This window comes from Cibotium barometz, chromosome 8 (assembly GCF_041138505.1).
Source record: "Cibotium barometz isolate CiBa-2024 chromosome 8, ASM4113850v1, whole genome shotgun sequence".
Taxonomy (NCBI): domain Eukaryota; kingdom Viridiplantae; phylum Streptophyta; class Polypodiopsida; order Cyatheales; family Cibotiaceae; genus Cibotium; species Cibotium barometz.
Window position 1 is genome coordinate 53,017,508 of NC_141053.1, and position 22,342 is coordinate 53,039,849.

General features: G+C 46.0%; 1 protein-coding gene across 1 annotated transcript in view; it reads left to right on the forward strand.

The window, feature by feature from the left end:
• Positions 1-2,539: 2,539 nt before the first annotated feature.
• The window catches only part of LOC147636396 (SNARE-associated protein-like protein), a 34,967-nt gene continuing 15,164 nt past the window's right edge, over positions 2,540-22,342 (forward strand). Inside the window, exon 1 of the mRNA XM_086801831.1 lies at positions 2,540-2,949. Coding sequence (XP_086657957.1) covers positions 2,646-2,949 — 304 coding nt within the window. The 5' untranslated portion in view covers positions 2,540-2,645. The remainder of the gene's footprint in view (positions 2,950-22,342) is intronic.

The following is a 22,342-nucleotide window of genomic DNA, read 5'->3' on the forward strand; positions in this document are numbered from 1 at the left end:
TTTCCATACCCTATGGTATTCAGGTAGATGCTTTCGAAGATTGAAGCTAGTTTAGGCAGGGGGTTATTACTCCTTTTTCCATTACACATTTTCCATACACATGATGTGGTCCCCACCTTAGGTATCTCACTCTACATATGGCCAAGGGCCCAACCTTGTAATGAAAGCTAGCTATATAAGGCTTGTAAATAGAAGAGAACTAGTAATGGGCACCCCATAAGTGTGGGCGGTTGGGCAAACCCCATTGTATGTAAGTGACTTATGGAGGTTTGTAAAGACATTTTGAGTAATACAATCTACTTTTGAGCTCAATCTTGGAGAGCTCCTCTACTTCCATTGTCTTATGATTTCATGTCTCTTGTTGTTTCCATTCTCTTGCATGTCGATGGCTATGAATCTTGCTTGATTACTCATGCTTGGGTGAGTGTGTGTGTGTGAGTGCATGTTGAGACTTGAAGCTTGCATGGTTCAATTCTTGTGATTTGGGAAGAGAGAGAGAGAGAGAGAGAGAGTAGGTGGAGAGAAAGCTTTCTAACTTCCCTCTCTGGACAATTGGATTGCAAAGAGTCCAAGCAATAGGATTGATAGACCTTAAGGGTTTGACACCTCCTAAGGCTTCCATTTCCCATTATCAATGCACTTTCATCCTTTAGACATGTTTATACTTCTGACTGACGATGCTTGTGATGATGCTTGTTGAGACAAACTACAACTTCCCCTAAACAAATATAATTGAAGTCACCCTCGCTAGATGATTCAGCCTGTGGCACATCTTCAAAAGATGAGGCACTCAATATGTAATTAATATCTCCTTTCCATTGGCATTCTTGAATTCAAATCCAACTTTGTGTTGAACTACATATACAAAGTAGCCAATAATTACATCCACAATTATCATAATATAATGGATCAAGGATTGGAGCTATTTCTTGGTCAAGGCCATCAACCTTGGCCCAAACTTTTTTAAGATCTACATATCATGCTTCATTTATGATCCCCTCTTTCTCATCAAAGATTTGATGTTCAAGATTTGGGATCTTGCTTTTGCACATTGGGTAGACACTTGTCTCTGTGGATTTCCTTGAATGTGACATCGTATTTCAATCTAGATGAATGAGGGTTTGAGAAACTGGGTGAGAAGAGCACTATGATTAGCCAAATTGAAGAGCACTATGATTAGCCAAATTGACTTTAGTCATCTGCTCATTCCTTTGGAGATAAATATTGTAGGTTCGTAGTCATGGCAACAACTACCTCATAAATGGTCTCCCCAGGGATAACATTGTACCTCAGTCCATTATAACAATTGTATGTTCAAAACATGTTTACATGTGCATTTGGCTAACCTTTACAAATGGCCTTTCTAGAGAACCCTTATCCATCTTTACTAAGACTCCTATGAGTTTAAGCCCAGGATTTCCCCACTTTTCCCAACGAGAGAACCATTAACCATCTTTACTAAGACTCGTGTGATTTTAAGCCCAGGATTTCCCCACTTTTCCCAACTAGATTTTGTTGTGATGTTACTTACTCTAGCTCCACCATCAAGGATGCCTAAGATTTTATATCCTTTATAGGAATTTCGAATGGTAGCATTCATGTCTTCTCCTTCATTATACTGGTATTCACCTAGATTGTTTATTGGAACATTAAGGATGCTCTCCTTCAACTGAGAATTTGAGTCGTCCCCTTTATCATTATCTGATTCATCATATTTAGCTATGAAACAACCTCCTAGCCAATTTTGTATATCATTCCACATGGTCGATTTGCCTTTTGACCCAAGGGAATGGTGACTAGAGTAGACAAGATAGTGTGCACATTCCTAGTTTGCTAATCTTTTTCTTGGGCGAGGTTGTCTTTAGGACATATAGTTGATCTCACCATAAAAGGTTCAAGTTTTGAAAACCTTTCAGTCTTTTCGCTCTCACTTCCAAGGTATTGTGGGAGACTTCCTAATGACCCTATTAAGGCATTAAGGTAAAACCTATTCTCCAAAGATTTTAGAAGGAACATTGCCATGTATGAAGTTGGCAAACTTAGGGACATTCATGATGCCAATGTCTTGGAGGTACCTTGGCTACATACAAAGCTACTTGTCTTGCCCTTGCTAATGCCTTAACCTTGAGTTAAGTGTATTTTTGCACCGATTTAGCACTAAGTTAGCAATTTCTCTAGCTTGATGGGCCCCAAGACTCAAAGTGGTGGAGGGTGGACTTCAAAGCATGGCCTAGTGCCTAAATCTAGATTTTATCTTTTGAAATCCATAATATTTCACACAAAAATTTGTGTTACATCCTACTAGCCCCCACAGTCCTGCTCATTTCAAATAGCAAGGATAGCCGCTGCTTGTTTAGCATACAAGGGCCAGCAAGGTCAGGTAGAAAAAAAGAGAGAAACCGCACATTCTTGCATAAATTAATTAATCCACACTAAAAAATGTTTTGGGGACGTATTGCAGAAGTCTTGAGAACTTAAAAGCAACTTAAAATCACTAGGAGGACACATCACACAACCCTCGAACCTCAACTGCAAAGAGGACTAAACCCATGGGCGGGTTTCGAGCGTGTGAACACCGATGGACATGATGAACCGTTGGGCGGCCTGAAAACAATAGCATCCAGAGCCCAAATTGTGGATTGGCGATGGCGGAGTCCTCTGCTGCGGAGACTGCAGACGAGAGACTGTCCTCATTTTCTTCTTTTGATGATCATGCAGCCGGAACAGCAGTTCAAACAGAAGCAGAACCCGCAAGCGCTTCTCCAGAGGCGTCGTGTGCCCCCACCGATGCAAACTTGGATGAAATCAAACGCAACCCTTCTGCGGAGGTTCTTGCCAAAGGCATATCTTCGATTATGGGTCCAGTAATGAATAACTTCGACGCAGGAGCTGAAGGTGCCCTCAAAAGCCAGAGCGTATTGGCCAGCAGCATCGATCGTCTCACGCGAAGTAATTACTTCTTACTTTATTTTTGCATTTTCTGCAAGCACCCACTGGTACTTCCATGGCAAGCCATTGCATTATATCTGCCATACATAGTAACACGTGTCGTACAGTCATTTCAGGAAATCTGTCCCACTGTCTTACATACATCTTACCATGTCTTTATAGCCATGGGATTCTATGTGTTGCACGTGCGTTGGTTACAGGCATGCTAAACACTGTAATATACATATCTGATTCGCGGGATCTGACATAGATAGTTGACCTTAAGTAATAGTGCTACTTTTTATGGTGAGCTTTGCCTTCATTCCCAGTTTTTTTTAACATTGAATAACTGCATGCATCAGGCCATTATGTTGACAATTTTTTTCCAAAGCAGCCATGTAAATTTGAGCCTCTTCAAGTCAGTGCGTTGTGAAGATCACATCATCTGGATCAAAAGGAGGATGACTGCAGTCTTTACACAGGGTCCTTGTACATCCTCTTGGCATGCGTAGTCTAGTACCGCAAAGCCCAAAAAGCGCGGGATAATTCTCCCATTCTTATTTCAAACTATTGCAAGTTGATCTGTAATGGTGGTGTAAACCTAGAACGCTCACAAAATGCAGGATCATTTTTAAAAACACAGCTTAAGCACAATAGAAGACAATAGATGGTTACTAAGTGGCTCTTAGAACTGCTAAGGGTGTGGCTATAAGGCAAGGGGGTAAACACACAGTGATGGTCGATGAATTGTGTTGATATGGATCTTCTAGTGCGTCTATATAGGTATGGAGATGTGGGCTAGATTGTGTAGGTCCACCGAGGTGTTACTTCAGCGTGCTGGTACTCTGCTGAGGAGGAGGTGATGGAACATATATCATCTCCAGATGGTCTACATGTACCTTAGCATGCTTGTACTGGTCATTTCTCTGAGGCCCTGCATTGCAGACATCATTAAGTATTATTCTACCATTTTATGAGTCTTTATTAGGCTTTTTATAGTATATTTATGCTTCAGGAGACTGCTGTTGGCCTGCTACAGCTGGCCGACTAGCTCATATGGAACATATATAAGGGATCACACCCTTCTCATCATTTCCCATCTCATTCTTGCATATTTGATGGAGGTCATTGGCTGTTGCAACATTCTCTTATGCTTGTAAACACCTACGGGCTTCCCTCGTGCTCATTTTCAGCAATAATCAGTTGTCTACAGCCTTCTACAGCTTGTGCTTTTGCCTACAGACTGTGTTTTCTCTTTCTTTCATAGTCTTCTATTAGTTATAGATGATCCCATTGCTTGGGACTCTATGCATGTGGGATGTAGGCGGCTAGGCCATGACCTTCCTATAGGAATCAGGGGTGTCAGCCCATTCCAACCCTAATGTGTAAAAATTTTTATGTCAATCTTTACGATGCTGTGAATGTTGTTGTCATTCCATTTTACTTAATTGTATAAATCGTGATTTGATTCCGAGATCCATGCTCTTGAATTTTGAGAGCGATATGAGAACCTTCAAATATTCAAACAGTAAGACTTTCCTCTCCTGTGGGCATTGTAGGGCAAGACGAGGCCCAAGATGAGCGCAAATGGCCCTGAGAGGTGGGGTAAATAGTAATTCTTTATGAGCCAAGTCCACACCACGGATAGTGGCACGGACTATGATCATTCCAAAGTAGCTCTCGGAAGTGGTTTGGTAAAGAGATCAACCACATTGTCCTTGGTAGAACAGTAGGCCAGCCGAAGAAGGCCGAGCTCGATTTAGTCGCGTACAAAATGATAATGCACCTCAATATGCTTGGATTGTCTCCGTATCACAGGATTCTGTGCTAGAGCAATAGTACTCTGAGAATCTAAGAAGATGGTAACTGGGGGAGTGTCGGCATAGCACAAATGCTCCAGAATCTTGATGAATCCAAAGTGCCTCAGTGGAGGAGAGAAGTAGGATTTGTACTCAGCCTTGGTGGAAGAAGCAGCAATAGTCCTCTGCTTTTGCGACTTCCAAGAGACCAATCATGTACCAAGCATGAAGCAACATCCAAATGTAGGTCTTCGAGTATCAATGTAGCCTGCCCAATCAGAATCTGTGAAACCAACCAAATTTGCACCACTGGAATAAGTGATGACATAATTTGAAGTACCTCGAAGATAACGAAGACTCTCAAAGCTGCCTGCCAACGAGACCTTCGAGCAGCTGATGAGAGAACTAATTGAAAACACTCATGGCATAGAAGATATTGGGACGGGTGTTGGCAAGGTAAAGCAATGAGCCAACAATCTGTCGGTACTCTATGGAATCTACTAAAGGTGTATCATCCTCCTTGGATAACTTGGCATTGGGATCCATGGGACAAGAGAGAGGTGTACAGTCTGACAACCCATCAAGTGAGAGCAGCTTCTTCACATACTTCTGCTGAGAAATGAAGATACAATCATCTTTCTTCCAAATTTCCAGCCCAAGAAAATAATGAAGAAGGCTAAGATCACTCATCTCAAATGTCTCTGAAAGCTTGGACTGAACTTGTGTGACCAACTTAGTATCTGAGTAAGAAAGGATGAGGTCATCAACATTCAAAAATGACACAAATATCTCCATCAGAAAGAAGCACGTAGAGATTGCTGTCTGCATATGTCCTCTCAAAGCCAGGAGATAACAAGAAGGCATCTATCTTATGATACCAAGCACGAGGTGCTTGTTTGAGACCATAAAGAGACTTCTTCAAAAGATACACATTGGTGTCTTGTCCCTGAATCACAAAACCAGGAGGCTGCTCAACATAAACTTCCTCCTCTAAATCTCCATTCAGAAAAGCGGATTTGAGTTCCATGTGGAACACGGGTCATTTGAAGTGTGCAACTAGAGCCAAAACAATCCTGACGGTGGTATACCCGGATGTAGGAGCAAATGTCTCATCAAAGTCTTCACCTGCCTTCTGAGCATATCCTCGAGCAACAAGGCGGCCTTTGTACTTGTCCAAAGTACCATTTGCATGAAACTTGACTTTGAAAATCCATTTCACACCAACCACACGATGATGTAAAGGCCGTGGCATTGAAGACCAAGTGTGATTCCTCTCAATAGAGGCTGAGTCCGGATGGCGGTCGTTGATGTTGCGAGAGTTTGACTGGTGGCACCTATGGACGGAGAAACTGAAGAGAGGGTGTGTTGAAATTGTAGATGCATGGCCTTCCTTTCCTGCTTGTGCTCGAGTATCATTCGCTCTTAATTGAGCTCTCGTTAGTGCTCCCATGCTGCCAGGTCAGCCTGACGATGGTCTTCTTCAAGCTTGCATTGAGCTTTCCATAGCCCCATTTGCCTGCTTTTTCTTGTTGCTTTCTTGCTCTTGCCTTAGCTTTTTCTTCTCGTCGTCTGGCCTTATCCTCTCGTCTTTGTTGTTTCATCTGAAAGAAGAGGGAGATGAAATCGGGGGCAGTTGGTGGAGTGGATTTTGTTGCGGTAGTCTCCAAGAGTTGGAGACGCTCCATGAGAAGTTGGTTTTGTGCTCGGAGTAGGGCTATGATATCTACTGCTGGTGGAAGAGGATGGTCTCCTTCGAGGGAGACGTCTATGTAACATGCGTTGCGGAAGCGTGTTCATGATTAACGCTAATCCTATGTTTAGGAAAGACACAAAAGAGAAGGAGAGAGAGACCTAATCTACTGTATATTGCCAAAACATGCTATATATACAATGATCTTGCTGATTCACAACTTCATGATGCATACCAAAGGTCCCTGTAACCCTCTACTTGCAATTGGACAAGAGAAGCTCAAGTTGATCCACCACTGTGTCCTTGCTGTCTTGCAGACTCTAACAAATGGATCCTCTTGATCTTTGAATGATGATTCTAATGAATGCCTAATGATCCTATTTATAGGAAAAAGGAACGAATTGTAATCAAGTCGGTTTTGCCTATTTTTCCCACAAAACATCGTCCAAAAAGTCATATTTTGCGTCCAAACTATGTCCAAAAGGTGTCCCAACCATTGGGCTATGTCTTGGGCACTTCCGGGAGCCTGTAGGGATGCACGAATGCACATGACATCCCCTCTTGCTAAGCTTGGAGCACTGGGGTAATCCATACACCTTTGCTCCGATTCCGTTCCGGTCCAATTGAAGATTGCACTTCATATCTATCGGCTCAATCTCCAAGCTCTCTGACTTTGGTCTTCAAGTTCTCTGGCTTGGTCTTTGGATCTTCTAAAAACTCCTTTGAAACTGTCGAGATGACCTCATCCTCCTCCACATAGGATTCAGAAAGATCTACCTGCCCTAGAATCTGCTCTTTGGGTTCAAGTTCGGGTTCGGATTCGGGTTTTTTTTCTGGTTCTAGTTCCTTTGTCAATGGTGGATGCTCTTCCAATACGAGAGAATCCTCTACTGTCTTGGAAATTCTTATGGGACTAGTCTCGGCGTCCTCTGTTGTATTGGATTCGCTGAGATCCTCAGGCACTGGCGCTTGTAACTCATCAATTAGTTTGTCCTCGGGCAATGACATCTCAAACAATGGCTGGTGAATCTTCCCATTTGCTTTGCAGCCATAGGCTGCCTTCTTGAAAAGGTAGAATACCTATTCTATGGTCCTAGTCTGTAACATGCGAAAGCTCTGGGGGTCTTCTTTCAGCCCTAAACACCACACTGAGAACATGCTGATGCAAAACGCAGACATGAAGAGAGTAGAGAGAGAGAGAGAGAGAGAGAGATGCTGGAAATTCAGTATATTAATATGGTACAAAAAGGTACTCAGTCCACAGTCCTAGGCTGCCGTGAAGAAAAGGTGATAAACACCCAAAAGTCTAGTCCCTACTTGGACCCTAATGATCCACCCCATAAAGGAATGAATGAATCAAACTATGAGCACACTTTGCTATTTATAGGGTTCTTGGACACTTGGTATACTGGCCCACTGCTGGTCGGCCAGTCTCTTCAGTGCTGCCCGACTAGATCTCTTCCCTTGTTATGATGCGTCTGCAGCCACCCTGTCCTCTGGTTCAGCCGACCACCTCTGTAAGCAGCCGACAGCCTTCGTCTCTTCTAACGCACTGACAGGACATCCTCTTCATGCCCTCCAGGCCTTGCTCCAAGTCCACATTGTCCACTTTTGTATCTTGTGCTCCAAATCCCTAGCTCTAATGGTCTTTTTCTGGTTACCTCTGCTGGAGAGTCTCTGAGAATGTCCATGGCATCTTCATGTAGATGACATCCCCCTCTGCTAAACTTGATGACGGGATTCCAACCTGTTCTTGGATGATTGTCATCATCCCAATGCTTTTCCCAAAGTCCCCTTGTCATCCATCCATCCCTGGCAACCTTTTTCTCTGAAAGCCCAGCCTGTTCTCCAAACCACTTTGTCTCATACGAAGATCTATGCATCTGTTCCATCTAGTCCACAATCCATTCCTGCCCTGACTCTGAACACTGTCTTGGTCTTCATTCCTGAGAAATGAGTCTGGCACTCTCACATCACCCTTGGAGGATAAACCTCCCTTGGGACCGTTGCCCAAGAACCTATCTGGCTCACAGGACTGCCATCCCCTTTGGCACTGTGGAACACCACCAACAAACCTCCTGGGAGCTCTTCCCGATTCTGTGCTCCTGGCCTTGGGCTTCACATCCGTGTACTTTCCTGTACCTTGGACCTGTACATCGTCATATGGGATTGAATCAGTGTTTAGCTTTGCTGAGCCTGATGCTGTCACCAATTGGCCGACCATTTGGTCCATCTCCAGTTTTTGCGTCTCGTTCACTTGAGGCCAGGCCGGTGTCTCGTGTGAAGAGGCAGTATTTTGCTGACATGGACGGGAGCCAGACTGGTGCCACCCGTGTGTTAGCAGGATGGTGTCGTATGGACGGGAGCCAGACTGGTGCCACCCGTGTATGACCTGGACTGTGCTCGACCCATGGGATTGTCACGCCATGGAAGAGCCAGTATTCGTGCCGTGTTTTGCCTATGGGACTGTCACACCATAGGGAGACTCGTGCCTGGAACTGTGTCTTACCTATGGGATTGTCACTCCATAGGAAGACCAGGTTTTTATGTTTTACGTCGTGCCAGTTTTGTGCCGACAGATATTTTGTACTTGCTCCATGAACGGGAGATATGTCCATGTTACTATTTGCACATGCACACATGATTTGCATGTTTGAAACTGTTTTCGCATGACATGTATTTTTGTGTTTGCCTGCTTGACGTGTTACTTACTGAGCGGGGACGCCTGCCAGTGAGTCGTGCAGTCTGCTCTGTATTCTAACGAGTTTTGGTGCATGTGAACAGGTGGTAAGTATATCGCACATGTTGTTTTAATATTTTATTTCTAACCTTTTGTTTTATAAGGTTAAGTGTTCACATTCATTTAAAAGTGGGCACCCACTTAGGGGCCAAGGTGGGGAGCCCCACTTAAGTGTGTGGGAGTGGGCATGGTCACCTACCACATCCCCATAGAACTGGCCGCCCACATGCAAGCGTGGGGGGGCCAGCCAAATCAAAATGTTAACTCCACTTTATTTTATTAAAAGAAAGGCCTTCTCCTCCAACGTAGATGATATAACCCGCTTCCACTTTCTTACGTAAGACAACCGGCGACCATCTCTTCAGGCGGCGCATGTACACGATTCTTGGCGGCTGTACGTTCTGCTCCTACAGGCGGCAGCATACTTGAAGGCTGCGCTGCCTTTCTCCTCTGCACTCAGTCGTGGGCCACCTCCAACAGGCTGTGCGCCTCATTTGCAGCAAGCTACGCCTAACCTTCAGCAGGCAGCCCACTACAGGCAGCTGCGCAGGTTGTAGCCAGGGGGCAGTACACAGCAGCCAGGCGCTTCCTAGTGGCTGTTTCTCTCATCCTCTCAGGCAGCTGAACCTTCATCAGGTGGTTGCGCCTACCCACAGCAGGCTACTACACATGTTTCTCTTTCCGCTGTTGTATTCTTCCCGTGGATGATTCAAACTATCCAAAGACCACTTCTCCAACGTTTCCTCCTCCACAAGAAGGCTGCACATCCTCTCAACCGGCTACAAGAGGATCTCACATCTCCTGGGTGGTTACATCTTCTACACAAATACCACGGGTATTGGTTCTCTATCTTCCATCCACAAGTAAGTGAATTTCAGATTTAAGTAAAAGTATTTTGTGTTAAATCTGATAAGGGATTCCCGACTCCCTATACGGCCAACACCCGTTCGGTGCCGGGTTGTCCAAGCTCTATTGGAGAACCTCGGTCCAAAGGTGCTGAGATCGGGAGAGCCAGGCGTTAGTTCGAGAGCGCCTGTTTGTGTGGGGTCTCGGAACGCTAGTGAGGCGCTCTCCGCGGAGTCCAGTGAAAGCACAGGACTGTAGAGATTGGACCACGCTAGTGGTCATTCTGCTTCGAGCATCTACATCGAATTTCAACTTCGAACCTATTTTGTTTGGTACTGTTTTCATATGTACATGGACATCATCTAGTTCTTGGAACCCATGGAGCATTGTATTTGTTAAATACTCCCAATAAATACATCATATATTGAGGGGGGGGGGTCAGCCCGTTCCGGCCCCAGTGCTGGTGTCCATCTTTCCATTTCATTTCATTTCATTTCAATTTCAAGTTGTATTAAGTTGTCCATTTCAAATTTGTGGTTTTAAAGTTGTGCTATTAAGCGTGTGGGTGTCCAACGGAGTCTTTCCCACTTGACGGGATCGGTTTCATTGGTATCAGAGCACGGTTGTTTCCCTCTTTCTAGTGGGGAAACGAACCTGTGTACTGGACATCCCGCTTTTAGCAAACTTAAAACACAATGGACAGCCAAGGTAACCCTTTGGAAGTGCCAACTTCGAGGGGTCCATCTAGTGCCTCTCGTGGGTCTGATGCCCTGCGAGGTAGACACAAGCCCCTTGAAAGGGTTAATGATAGTGAATCAAAGGGTCAACTGTCTCCAGGAAAGACAGTTATGCTTGAACAAGAGCCTGATGCTATGAGGGCTGAAATGGAACATATGAGAAAACTTTTGCAGGCTCAAGAGCAAGAGTTAAAGTTTTTGCATGAAGATCCCCATCTGCAAAGTGCTATTGAAGCCAGGAAGGCTGATGCAATGGTAGATGTAACTTTTGAATCAATGGCACGGGAAGTGGGCAAGAAACCAAGGGAGTTGGCACTTGCCTACCTCCTCCGCAAAGGTGATATCAAAGAGGGGGATGACGGAGAGCTGAAATTCAGAAATCCACCTCGTTTGAAGCATGGAGATCCCGCATCTCAAAGGTTGAAATCTTTTATGTAAAAGGAAGAGGTGACAGTCACCTCTCGACATGCATCTTCTCCATAAGGCACTAAGCCTGACAGATATATGTATGCCAGTGCACATGGAGGGCATGAAAGTCACATGCATGCAAGATATGTATCTCATGGTGACAGGTCTGCTTCTAGAAAAATTTTGCCTTCTGAGTTGTCTCATGGAGAGACATTGCCATATGCAGGTAAGTCACATGCATCTGAGTTTCGAGTTCGTGGAGCACATGCCACCGTGCCCCATGAAACTTCTATGACGGCCCATGAAGCCCATGCAGATAGGGCTGCCCCGTTGGATAAGAGGAAAAGAAAAAGAGAAGACCATGAGTGGCACAGTTCGACATTGCTTTTAGCGATGAGGACTTCACAGAAAAGTCAAAGGTGCGCCATGCTAGCATGTTTTTGAAAGGGACTGCTGCTCATTGGTGGATCACTGAAAAGATCACCAAGGATCCCATCTCCACTTGGAAGGAATTCAAAGACAGATTCTATGCTCAGTTTTTGCCACCAAATGCGGAGCAAACTCTCACTCAAAAGTGGGACAGGTTGGAGCAAAGAGATAATAAAAGCGTGCAACAGTATGTTAACAAGTTCTGGAAAGTGTTGCTGGAAGTGACTCCCTTTATGCAAATCACTGAGGATGAAAGAAAGAGGAAGTTTCGTTCTGGACTGCAACTAGCATATCGTTCGGGCATAGAATTGCACCCGAAACATACTTTGCAACAACTCACAGCTTCTGCTCTTGCTACGGAGCAATTGGTGCTCAAGATTAAACAGGATCAAGGAGGTTCAAAGGGGAAGGACAAGGCTGTTCCAAATCTGCAAAAGGGTGGACAGCCACCTAAAAAGAACTTCTGAGACACCTACAGAGGTGGTAAAGCTGAAAATAACACATCTAAAGATCAGGGCCCAAGGAAGAACAAATTCGGCTTGACTCCGGAGCAAAGAAAGCAATATGCCAAGGATGGAAAATGCTTTTCTTGTGGTAGCAAAGACCACATGTTCCGACAATGCTCAGATCGCAAACCAAAGCACGAGGACAAGCAAACCAAGGCTAATGTACATGCAGTTCCTGATGTGCAAGGCAATACAAGTCATGATGCAAAAGAGCGAATGGTTTGCAAGGCTTGGGGGCAAATCAAGGATCAGCCCGCCTTATTCATGTTTGATGACTGTGCAACTGACAACTTCATCTCTATGCAAACAGCAGCTGCATTGGGTATTGAGGTTGAGAACATGGGACCTCAAATTGAAACCGAAGCTGCATTTATTGGTAAAGAGATGCAGGTTACCCCATTGATAGGGAAGTTGCGTATCCATATCCAGGGCTACCTTGATAATGAGCATTTCCTAGTTGCTCCACTGAATGGATGTGATGTATTGTTGGGCAAGCCGTGGCACCATAGGCTTGAGCCCCGCAAAGACTACAAGTCCAATATGATTTCTTTTATGCATAAAGGCTGCATGCATTTTATTGATGCTGGCAAAGAAGGGGATTCCATCCCACTTGTATCACACATCCAAATTAATAAAGCAATGAAAAAGAGTCTTTCAGCGTACTTGGTTTTTGTGCGTGATAGTCTTGTGCCAAATCATCAAAATGTGGATGCTATGTCTAATGATAGGCTGAATTTTCTTAATGCATTCAACGACTGTTTTGCTGACTTGTTGCCAGGTGAATTATCTCCCCAAAGGCCCGAAGATCATCGCATAGATCTTGTGCCAGGTAGTTCTCCTCCTAACAAACCCGCATACCGAGTGAGTGCTGCACAAGAAGAAATCATGAAGCAGGTAAATGAGCTTTTAGAGAAAGGTTTGGTTCAGCCCAGTTCCTCACCTTACTGCTCTCCTGTGCTTCTTGTTCAAAAGAAGGACGGATCATTCCGTATGTGTGTGGACTATAGAGCTTTGAACAAGCTTACCATCAAGATCAGATTCCCAATTCCACGTATTGATGATATCTTGGATAAGCTTGATGGCTCAGCTTGCTTTAGCAGACTTGATTTGAAGAGTGGTTATCACCAGATACGCGTGGTGCCACAAGATGTCCATAAGACTGCATTCAGGACAGCCTTCGGATTATATGAATTTTTGGTAATGCCTTTTGGTCTTACCAATGCTCCTGCTACTTTTAATCCTATGATGGATAGGATATTCCGACCCCATCGCAAGTTCACAGGAGTCTTCTTTGATGATATCTTGGTTTTCTCCAAGAATGAGCAGGAACACAGAACTCATTTGGTCACAGTGTTCGAAGAGTTGCGAAAGCATAAACTTTTCGTAAATGCCAAGAAAAGTGAGTTTTTCCTTTCAGAGATTCATTATCTGGGTCATATTGTATCCAAAGATGGAGTTACAATGGAACCATTCGCAATTGGCCCGAATTGCAAAACGTACATCAAGTACGAAGTTTTCTGGGATTATGTTCATATTACAGGCGTTTCATAAGGCATTTTGCCATGATTGCCACTCCTCTACATGATCTCACAAAGAAGAAAACTGCTTTCAAATGGACTTCAAAGGAACAGGATGCTTTCTTGTAGCTCAAGCATGCGATCATATGTGGTCCAGTATTGATTATTCCTGACTTGCACAAGTCATTCGTGGTTGAATGTGATGCTTGTGGTGATTGCATAGGAGTTGTCCTAAATCAAGAAGGGCATGCAGTTGCATAGGAGAGCCGTCGTTTGCATGATGCTGAGCTTCATATGGATATCTATGAGAAAGAGCTCTTGGCTGTAATTCACGCCTTAAAGATATGGAAACATTATCTTCTTGGGGCTGAATTTGTAGTCAAGACAGATCATCAAAGCTTGAGATACTTTCTATCTCAAACAAAGCTTTCAGAGAAGCAAATGAGAATGGCAAACTGTCTTTCCATGTTTCATTTTCAGATTGTGCATACTCCAGGAAAGAAAAATGTGGTGGCCGATGTATTATCCCGGAGGCCTTATGTAGCTGCAGTCTCAGTAGTCTCTCATGGCGACCTATCTGCTATGCGTGATTTGTATCATTTGGATGCTGATTTTTGCCATATATGGACTGATTTGATGGCTGGTCATTCACATGCCTCTTATGTTATCAACGAGGGTTATCTTATGAAGGATAATTGCCTATGTGTGGTGAAGGATTTGTGTCCAAAGGTTATGGACGAATGTCACGCTCCACCTTATGCTGGTCATAGAGGTATCATGCCTACTACTCGCATGATTCGGAGATATTTCTTTTGGCCAAGCATGCGTAAAGACATTGAGGCTTATGTACGTGTCTGTATTACTTGCCAAAAGGTGAAATTTGATAGGCAAAAACCTCCAGGTTTGCTTCAGCCCTTGCCTATTCCCTCGCAACCTTGGGAAAGCATTACTATAGATTTTATTATGGATTTGCCTAGATCCCAGCATGGGAATGATGCTATTTAGACTATTGTGGACAGGTTTAGCAAGCAAGCTCACTTCTTGCCTGTCAAGAAAACCATCAAAGCTGATCATATGGTAAAGCTTTTTCTTGCTAATATTTTCAAGCATCATGGTATGCCTAAATCCATTGTTGGGGATAGAGATCCCAGGACTACAAGCCTATTTTGGAGGGCTTTATTTGATAATATGGGTACTAAGCTTGAGTTTTCATCAGCTTATCATCCCCAAATGGATGGCCAAAGTGAAGCTGCAAATTCAGCCGTCTTGGATTTACTGAAATGTTATGTGGCAGATCAAAAGAGTGCATGGGAGAAGTATCTTCCACTTGTTGAGTTTGCCTACAACAATACGATCCATGCTTCCACGGGAAAGGCTCCGTTTGAGATTATCTATGGCAGAGTGGTATTACCACCCATCCTTCGTACTAAGGATGAGATATTTGCAGCTGATGAATATGTTCGTGACTTGGATGTTGCCTTTGGTGAGGTGCGGACAGCCATTGCAAGATCTCAGGATAAGCATAAACTGGCTGCTGACAAGCACAGAAGGGACATGGAAGTCAAAGAAGGTGATTGGGTATTGCTGAAATTTGAAAAGGCTAGGCTTCGGAAGAGGGCAGGATGAGAAGGATCGTATCCTAAGCTTTCTCCTCGCTATTATGGACCCTTCAAGGTGATTCACAAGATCAATGAAGTGTCCTACAGGCTTGCTTTACCTAGTCATTGGAAGATTCACAATGCTTTTCATGTGAGTCTATTTCGGAAATATGTGGGGCCAGATCCTGATGAGCCTGTCACAGAAGATCCACCAGAAATTGAAGAGCTTGAGGAGATCCTCCAGCCAGAACAGATTGTTTTTCACAAGGAGAGAAAGCTACTTGCAGGAAAGCTTTCCAGGAGATACCTTGTCAAGTTTAAGAATTATTTGCCTATTGATGCCAAGTGGGTAAATGAGGATTATTTTGTTGATTATCCACAGTTGTTGCAGGCATATCTTGAGGCTTTTCAGTTGAGGTCAACTCTTTAGAAGCCCGGGGGGATGTCACCAATTGGCCGACCATTTGGTCCATCTCCAGTTTTTGCGTCTCGTTCACTTGAGGCCAGGCCGATGTCTCGTGTGAAGAGGCCAGTATTTTGCTGACATGGACGGGAGCTAGATTGGTGCCACCCGTGTATGACCTGGACTGTGCTCGACCCATGGGATTGTCACGCCATGGAAGAGCCAGTATTCGTGCCGTGTTTTGCCTATGGGACTGTCACACCATAGGGAGACTCGTGCCTGGAACTGTGTCTTACCTATGGGATTGTCACTCCATAGGAAGATCAGGTTTTTATGTTTTACGTCGTGCCAGTTTTGTGCTGACAGATATTTTGTACTTGCTCCATGAACGGGAGATATGTCCATGTTACTATTTGCACATGCACACATGATTTGCATGTTTGAAACTGTTTTCGCATGACATGTATTTTTGTGTTTGCCTGCTTGACGTGTTACTTACTGAGCGGGGACGCCTGCCAGTGAGTCGTGAAGTTTGCTCTGTATTCTGACGAGTTTTGGTGCATGTGAACAGGTGGTAAGTATATCGCACATGTTGTTTTAATATTTTATTTCTAACCTTTTGTTTTATAAGGTTAAGTGTTCACATTCATTTAAAAGTGGGCACCCCCTTTGGGCACCCACTTAGGGGCCAAGGTGGGGAGCCCCACTTAAGTGAGTGTGGGAGTGGGCATGGTCACCTACCACATCCCCATAGAACTGGCCGCCCACATGCATGTCAGAATATGCAGCGGAAATGATAACCAAACTTGGGTAGACAAGAGCAAGTAGACTGCAGAAAATAAACAGCACAAGAAACACAGAGAGATAGGTGTGTAAACTCTTCTCTATACACAAGATCCCGAGAAAACTGAATGAGGAAGTGGTGGGGGCAAGGGGCCTATATATACATCCCTGGGAGGGCAGTCGGCCAGCAGATAAAGTGCCCACGACTGCTGAAAAAGGTGCCACGACTGCATAAATGCAGTCGGCCAGCAGATGAATGCCCACGATTGAGGAAATCCAGTTAGCCAGCAGCCCAGTAGCCCACGACTGATAAACATGCAGTCGGCCAGCACTGGAGTGCTCCTGGCATCCTCTGGCAACCCTCCCACCACTAGAAAAAATGGAAAAAAATAGGAAAAAATACGGGGAGTGTGGAAAAATGATAAAACACCTTATACAGGGCGGGCACACCCACAACAGAGGCCCTGGTGTATGAATATAGACAGGAGATGACTTCTAACACCCCCTCTCAGCTCCTGGCTGTGAAACCAACCCAAGGGAGCTGGAGTGCCGCCTGAGCGTAGCCTGAGGTAGAGACTTCGTGAAGAGGTCCGCCGCATTGTCCTCCGTCGAACAATAAAGTAGCAAGATGTCACCAGCCAAGATCTTCTCACGTACAAAGTGATACTGTATCTCTATATGCTTGGTCCGGGCATGGAAAACCGGGTTCCGAGCAATAGCTATACAACTCTGGTTATCGCACTGGATGACTGTGGGCTCCCTCTGTGGATACCCAATCTCGCCTAGCAGCCTCCGCAGCCATACAACCTCACAAGCAGCACCACAAGCAGCCCGATACTCTGCCTCTGTCGAAGAAAGGGCAATAGTTGGCTGCCTCTTGCTGCTCCAAGAAACTGCTCCTGAGCCGAGGGTAAAACTGTATCCTGAAGTAGATCTTCTGGATCTCCTCCCCAATCTGAGTCACTCCAACCTTGGAGCTTGACTCCATTCCCTCCTGTGTAAAAGAGTCCCAGATCCTTCGTACTCTGCAGATACCGCAAGATCCGCAATCCTGCGTCCCAATGAGTCTTCAATGGCGTCTGCATAAAAGAGCTCAACAGCCCTACGGAGAAGCTCAAGTCCAATCTGGTGTTCAGCATGCAGATCAATGAACGAACCAACTTCCGGTACTGCGAGGCATCAACTGGCTCACAAGGATCTGTAACGGTTAACTTTGTGTTCGGGTCCATCGGCGAAGTAATAGGCTTGCAGTTCTCCATCCCAAAGGCCTCAAGCAACTCATGAACATACCGCTGCTAGAGACGAAAAACCCCTTCTGGGTCTGCCAGATCTCCAATCCCAAGAAGAGACCAAAAGAAGCTTTTCTTCACAGACATGTAGGTTTTAATGAAACCTAGATGTCCTGCAGTAAGGCTGTCATGGGCTTCATTCAGAATTTTACCCTTAGTTCCCTCATCATTGGGAATGCAAGAAGGAATCAATCTTCTGATTCCAAGCCCTGGGAGCCTGCTTAAGACCATACAAGGCCTTACATAACCTGTAAACCATCCCTTCCGATCCTGGAACAATAAAGCCTGGAGGCTGCTCAACGTACACCTCCTCCTGCAGGTCACCATTAAGGAACGCAGATTTTACATCCATCTGATACATGGGCCACCTCTGAGAAGAAGCAAGGGCAAGAACGGTCCGAATCGTGGTCATCCGCGCTGTCGGTGCGAAGGTATCCTCGTAGTCGATGCCTGGCCGCTGAGCATAACCTTTAGCCACAAGCCTGGCTTTGTGTTTGTCCACCGACCCATCAGACACGTATTTGGTCTTAAAGACCCATTTGACACCAATGACTGACCGCTTCGACGGCCTCGGTACCAACTCCCAAGTGTTGTTCTTCTCGATGGCATTAAGTTCCACCTGCATGGCTTTCCTCCAAGTATCCTGTGAAAGGGCTTCCTTTACGGAAGTGGGCTCTTTGTCCCGCATGATACGAGACATCAAAGCATAGTTCACCTGAAGAAACTCCGCCGTGTTGCTTTTATCTCGGACTCGATGTGATCTTCGAGGGCCGTCCTCTGTGGTCCACTCGGAGGGTAGCTCCGTGACACCCGACTCCCGAAGGGTGTCTAACAACCACCTAGGTACTCGAACAGATCGTGGAGCCTCCTGTGGTCGCGGGGGCTCAACTCCAGCTGCGGGCTCAACCTCCTGTGATGACTGAGGTGGATCAACTGGAATAAAAGACTGGGAATCATCATCAGACTCCTCTGGATCTCCAAGAAGTGGCGGCTCCTCGACAGTGGATGCTGGAACATGCTCGTCAAAGACCACATCGCGGCTGACAACAATCTCATTCCTCTCTGGATCATACAACCTGTATCCCTTGGAAAGAGAGTTATACCCCACAAATACCAGCTTGCGGGACTTGGAGTCAAGCTTCCCCCTCTGCGTCTTCGGAATATGTACATACGCGTCACTCCCAAAAAACACGGAAGTGCGAGACATCGGGTTTCCTGCCAAAATATGCCTCAAATGGAGTCATATGGGGTACAGAAGTCGTCAGAGAGCGGTTAATGGTATGGACAGCCGTTGCCACAGCCTCACCCCAAAGTGGACGAGGAAGATCACGATGCTCTAGCATGGTCCTCGCCATCTCCACCACAGTCCTGTTCTTTCGTTCAACAACTCCATTCTCCGAAGGCGAACCGGTATTGGCCAATTCCCTTTTGATGCCATGATCTACACAAAACCTGAAAAATACAATCGAGGAGAATTCACCTCCTTTATCAGCCCTGAGAGTCTTCACCTGATAGCCAGACTCTTTCTCCACCATCACGTGCCAATCCTTGAACCGAGCAAAAGCTTGGTCCTTCTGGGAAAGAAAGTAGACCCACGTGAATCTGGTACAATCATCAACAAGTAGCATAAAGTAGAGAGATCCTCCCAAAGATGGTATCTGCTGAGGTCCACACAAGTCAGTGTGAATCAACTCCAATGGTTTCGAAGCCCGCCTGGAAGCCTGCTTCGGAAAGGATTCCCTGTGCTGCTTACCACGTATGCAAGAACTGCAGCGTCCTTGCCTACTACCAACATCTGGCAAGCCAACCACCATCTGGTCCCGGAAGGCGCGCCGCAAAGCATCCACATTTAAGTGGCCAAAACGAAAGTGCCACAAATCTCCGACCTGAGAGCCTGTCAAAGAGGAGAGTGCAAAGAGCTTGTAGATGCCATTCTCCACACCGCCTTCCCAAACAACTTTGCCTGTCTCACGGTCCCTTAGAGCAACTGAATGCTCCTCAAATTCCACCCGAAAGCCAGTCTTGCAAACCTCATGCACTGACAGAAGATGAAAACCCAGAGCAAGGACATAAAGAACACGGGAAGCATGCTTGCCCCCCTTGCCGTCGGGAATAATCTCCATCCGGCCCTCACTATGTATCGGAATAGTGGAGTTATCGCCAATAAAGATACGACCTGACTGCCGTTTCAGATCCAGAAAGAAGTCACGGGATGGAGTCATGTGCCTGGAAGCACCACTGTCGAGAATCCATTCCCGGGTATCCTGCGCGGTGAAGCCAATTGCCTCCTCGCTCGAAGATGATGAAGCATCGGAGTCCACCATCTCTAAGTGCACAAATGCCGGAGTCTTCGCAGCTGAGGCTGAGGAATCAGCACTTTTCCCTGTCCGCTTAGGGCACTTCCTCCAGTAGTGGCCTTTCTCACCACAATCATTACAAGATCTTTTGGCCTTCAGCTTCTCTCGTTCTGGATCAGGCTTCTTCTCAGAAGACTTCTCCGGTGAAGCCTTCCCTTTGCCCTTGTTGGTATTCCGGCCTTTCGACCGTTGGCCAGTTAAGGCCTCCGAACCTCCGCCGTGAGGAGGGTTCGTGAAACGTTCCTCCTGGTCCAAGACCATTGGCACAAGCTCCTCCCAAGTAATGGTGCTGAGCCTGCCACTCGTGATCAACGAGGAATAGAAAGCAGAATACTGACCAAGCAAGTGGGAAAGCAAAGTGATGGCCATATCTTCAGATGATATCTCTTTCCCAGCTTGTAGGACTTCCTGCTGAAGGGCATGCAGCTTGTTAATGTGTTCCCGCATCGTCGAAGACTTTGCAGGGTTCATAACCCGCATCTACACTTTCAAGGAGATCCGTTTCATGGGTGACACCCTGTTATACAAAGAAGCCAAGTACTCCCATATGCCTCTCGCCAGCGTCATGTGCTTCACATGATTGATCACTTGTGGTGTGCAATTGAGGAAAATAAACGACCGGACCCTGGCGTTGACACGATCCCACGTGTGTGCCTGTGCCTCTCGGTCCTTCCTCGTCGATAATAACTCCCCTTTCTCAGCTTCCGGCCGTGGCACCCCGATGATAATAAAATCAGCAAGGTCATATGACTCCAGAACCGACTCCATCATGACCTTCCAGATGCTGTAATTGGACCCGTCCAACTGACGATCCACTGGGAACGTGGGGAGAGTCGGAATCTTCACGTGCTTCTCAGCCATCTCCAGTAAATCTGCCATCGCGGAGAGTAACCTGAAAGGGTGGGTGGGTGGGAAAAAAAAATCTGAAAACCTGCAAGTGGCTGTCCAGCACCTTCGCCCGCCTTCCTCTTGCACCTTCTCTTCCCGTTCAGCCCAAAACAGTCCACCAATCAGCAGCCTAACGCTCCCCCTCTTGCTCAGAAAAACGCCCAAGATCTGTCTAGAGCCTAGGGCTCTGATACCATGTCAGAATATGCAGCGGAAATGATAACCAAACTTGGGTAGACAAGAGCAAGTAGACTGCAGAAAATAAACAGCACAAGAAACACAGAGAGATAGGTGTGTAAACTCTTCTCTATACACAAGATCCCGAGAAAACTGAATGAGGAAGTGGTGGGGGCAAGGGGCCTATATATACATCCCTGGGAGGGCAGTCGGCCAGCAGATAAAGTGCCCACGACTGCTGAAAAAGGTCCCACGACTGCATAAATGTAGTCGGCCAGCAGATGAATGCCCACGACTGAGGAAATCCAGTCGGCCAGCAGCACAGTAGCCCACGACTGATAAACATGCAGTCGGCCAGCACTGGAGTGCTCCTGGCATCCTCTGGCAACCCTCCCACCACTAGAAAAAATGGGAAAAAAATAGGGAAAAATACGGGGAGTGTGGAAAAATGATAAAACACCTGATACAGGGCGGGCACACCCACAACAGAGGCCGTGGTGTATGAATATAGACAGGAGATGACTTCTAACAATGCAAGCGTGGGGGGGCCAGCCAAATCAAAATGTTAACTCCACTTTATTTTATTAAAAAGAAAGGCCTTCTCCCCCAACGTAGATGATATAACCCGCTTCCACTTTCTTACGTAAGACAACCGGCGACCATCTCTTCAGGCGGCGCATGTACACGATTCTTGGCGGTTGTACGTTCTGCTCCTACAGGCGGCAGCATACTTGAAGGCTGCGTTGCCTTTCTCCTCTGCACTCAGTCGTGGGCCACCTCCAACAGGCTGTGCGCCTCATTTGCAGCAAGCTACGCCTAACCTTCAGCAGGCAGCCCACTACAGGCAGCTGCGCAGGTTGTAGCCAGGGGGCAGTACACAACAGCCAGGCGCTTCCTAGTGGCTGTTTCTCTCATCCTCTCAGGTGGCTGAACCTTCATCAGGTGGTTGCGCCTACCCACAGCAGGCGACCACACATGCTTCTCTTTCCGCTGTTGTATTCTTCCCGTGGATGATTCAAACTATCCAAAGACCACTTCTCCAACGTTTCCTCCTCCACAAGAAGGCTGCACATCCTCTCAACCGGCTACAAGAGGATCTCACATCTCCTGGGTGGTTACATCTTCTACACAAATACCACGGGTATTGGTTCTCTATCTGCCATCCACAAGTAAGTGAATTTCAGATTTAAGTAAAAGTATTTTGTGTTAAATCTGATAAGGGATTCCCGACTCCCTATACGGCCAAC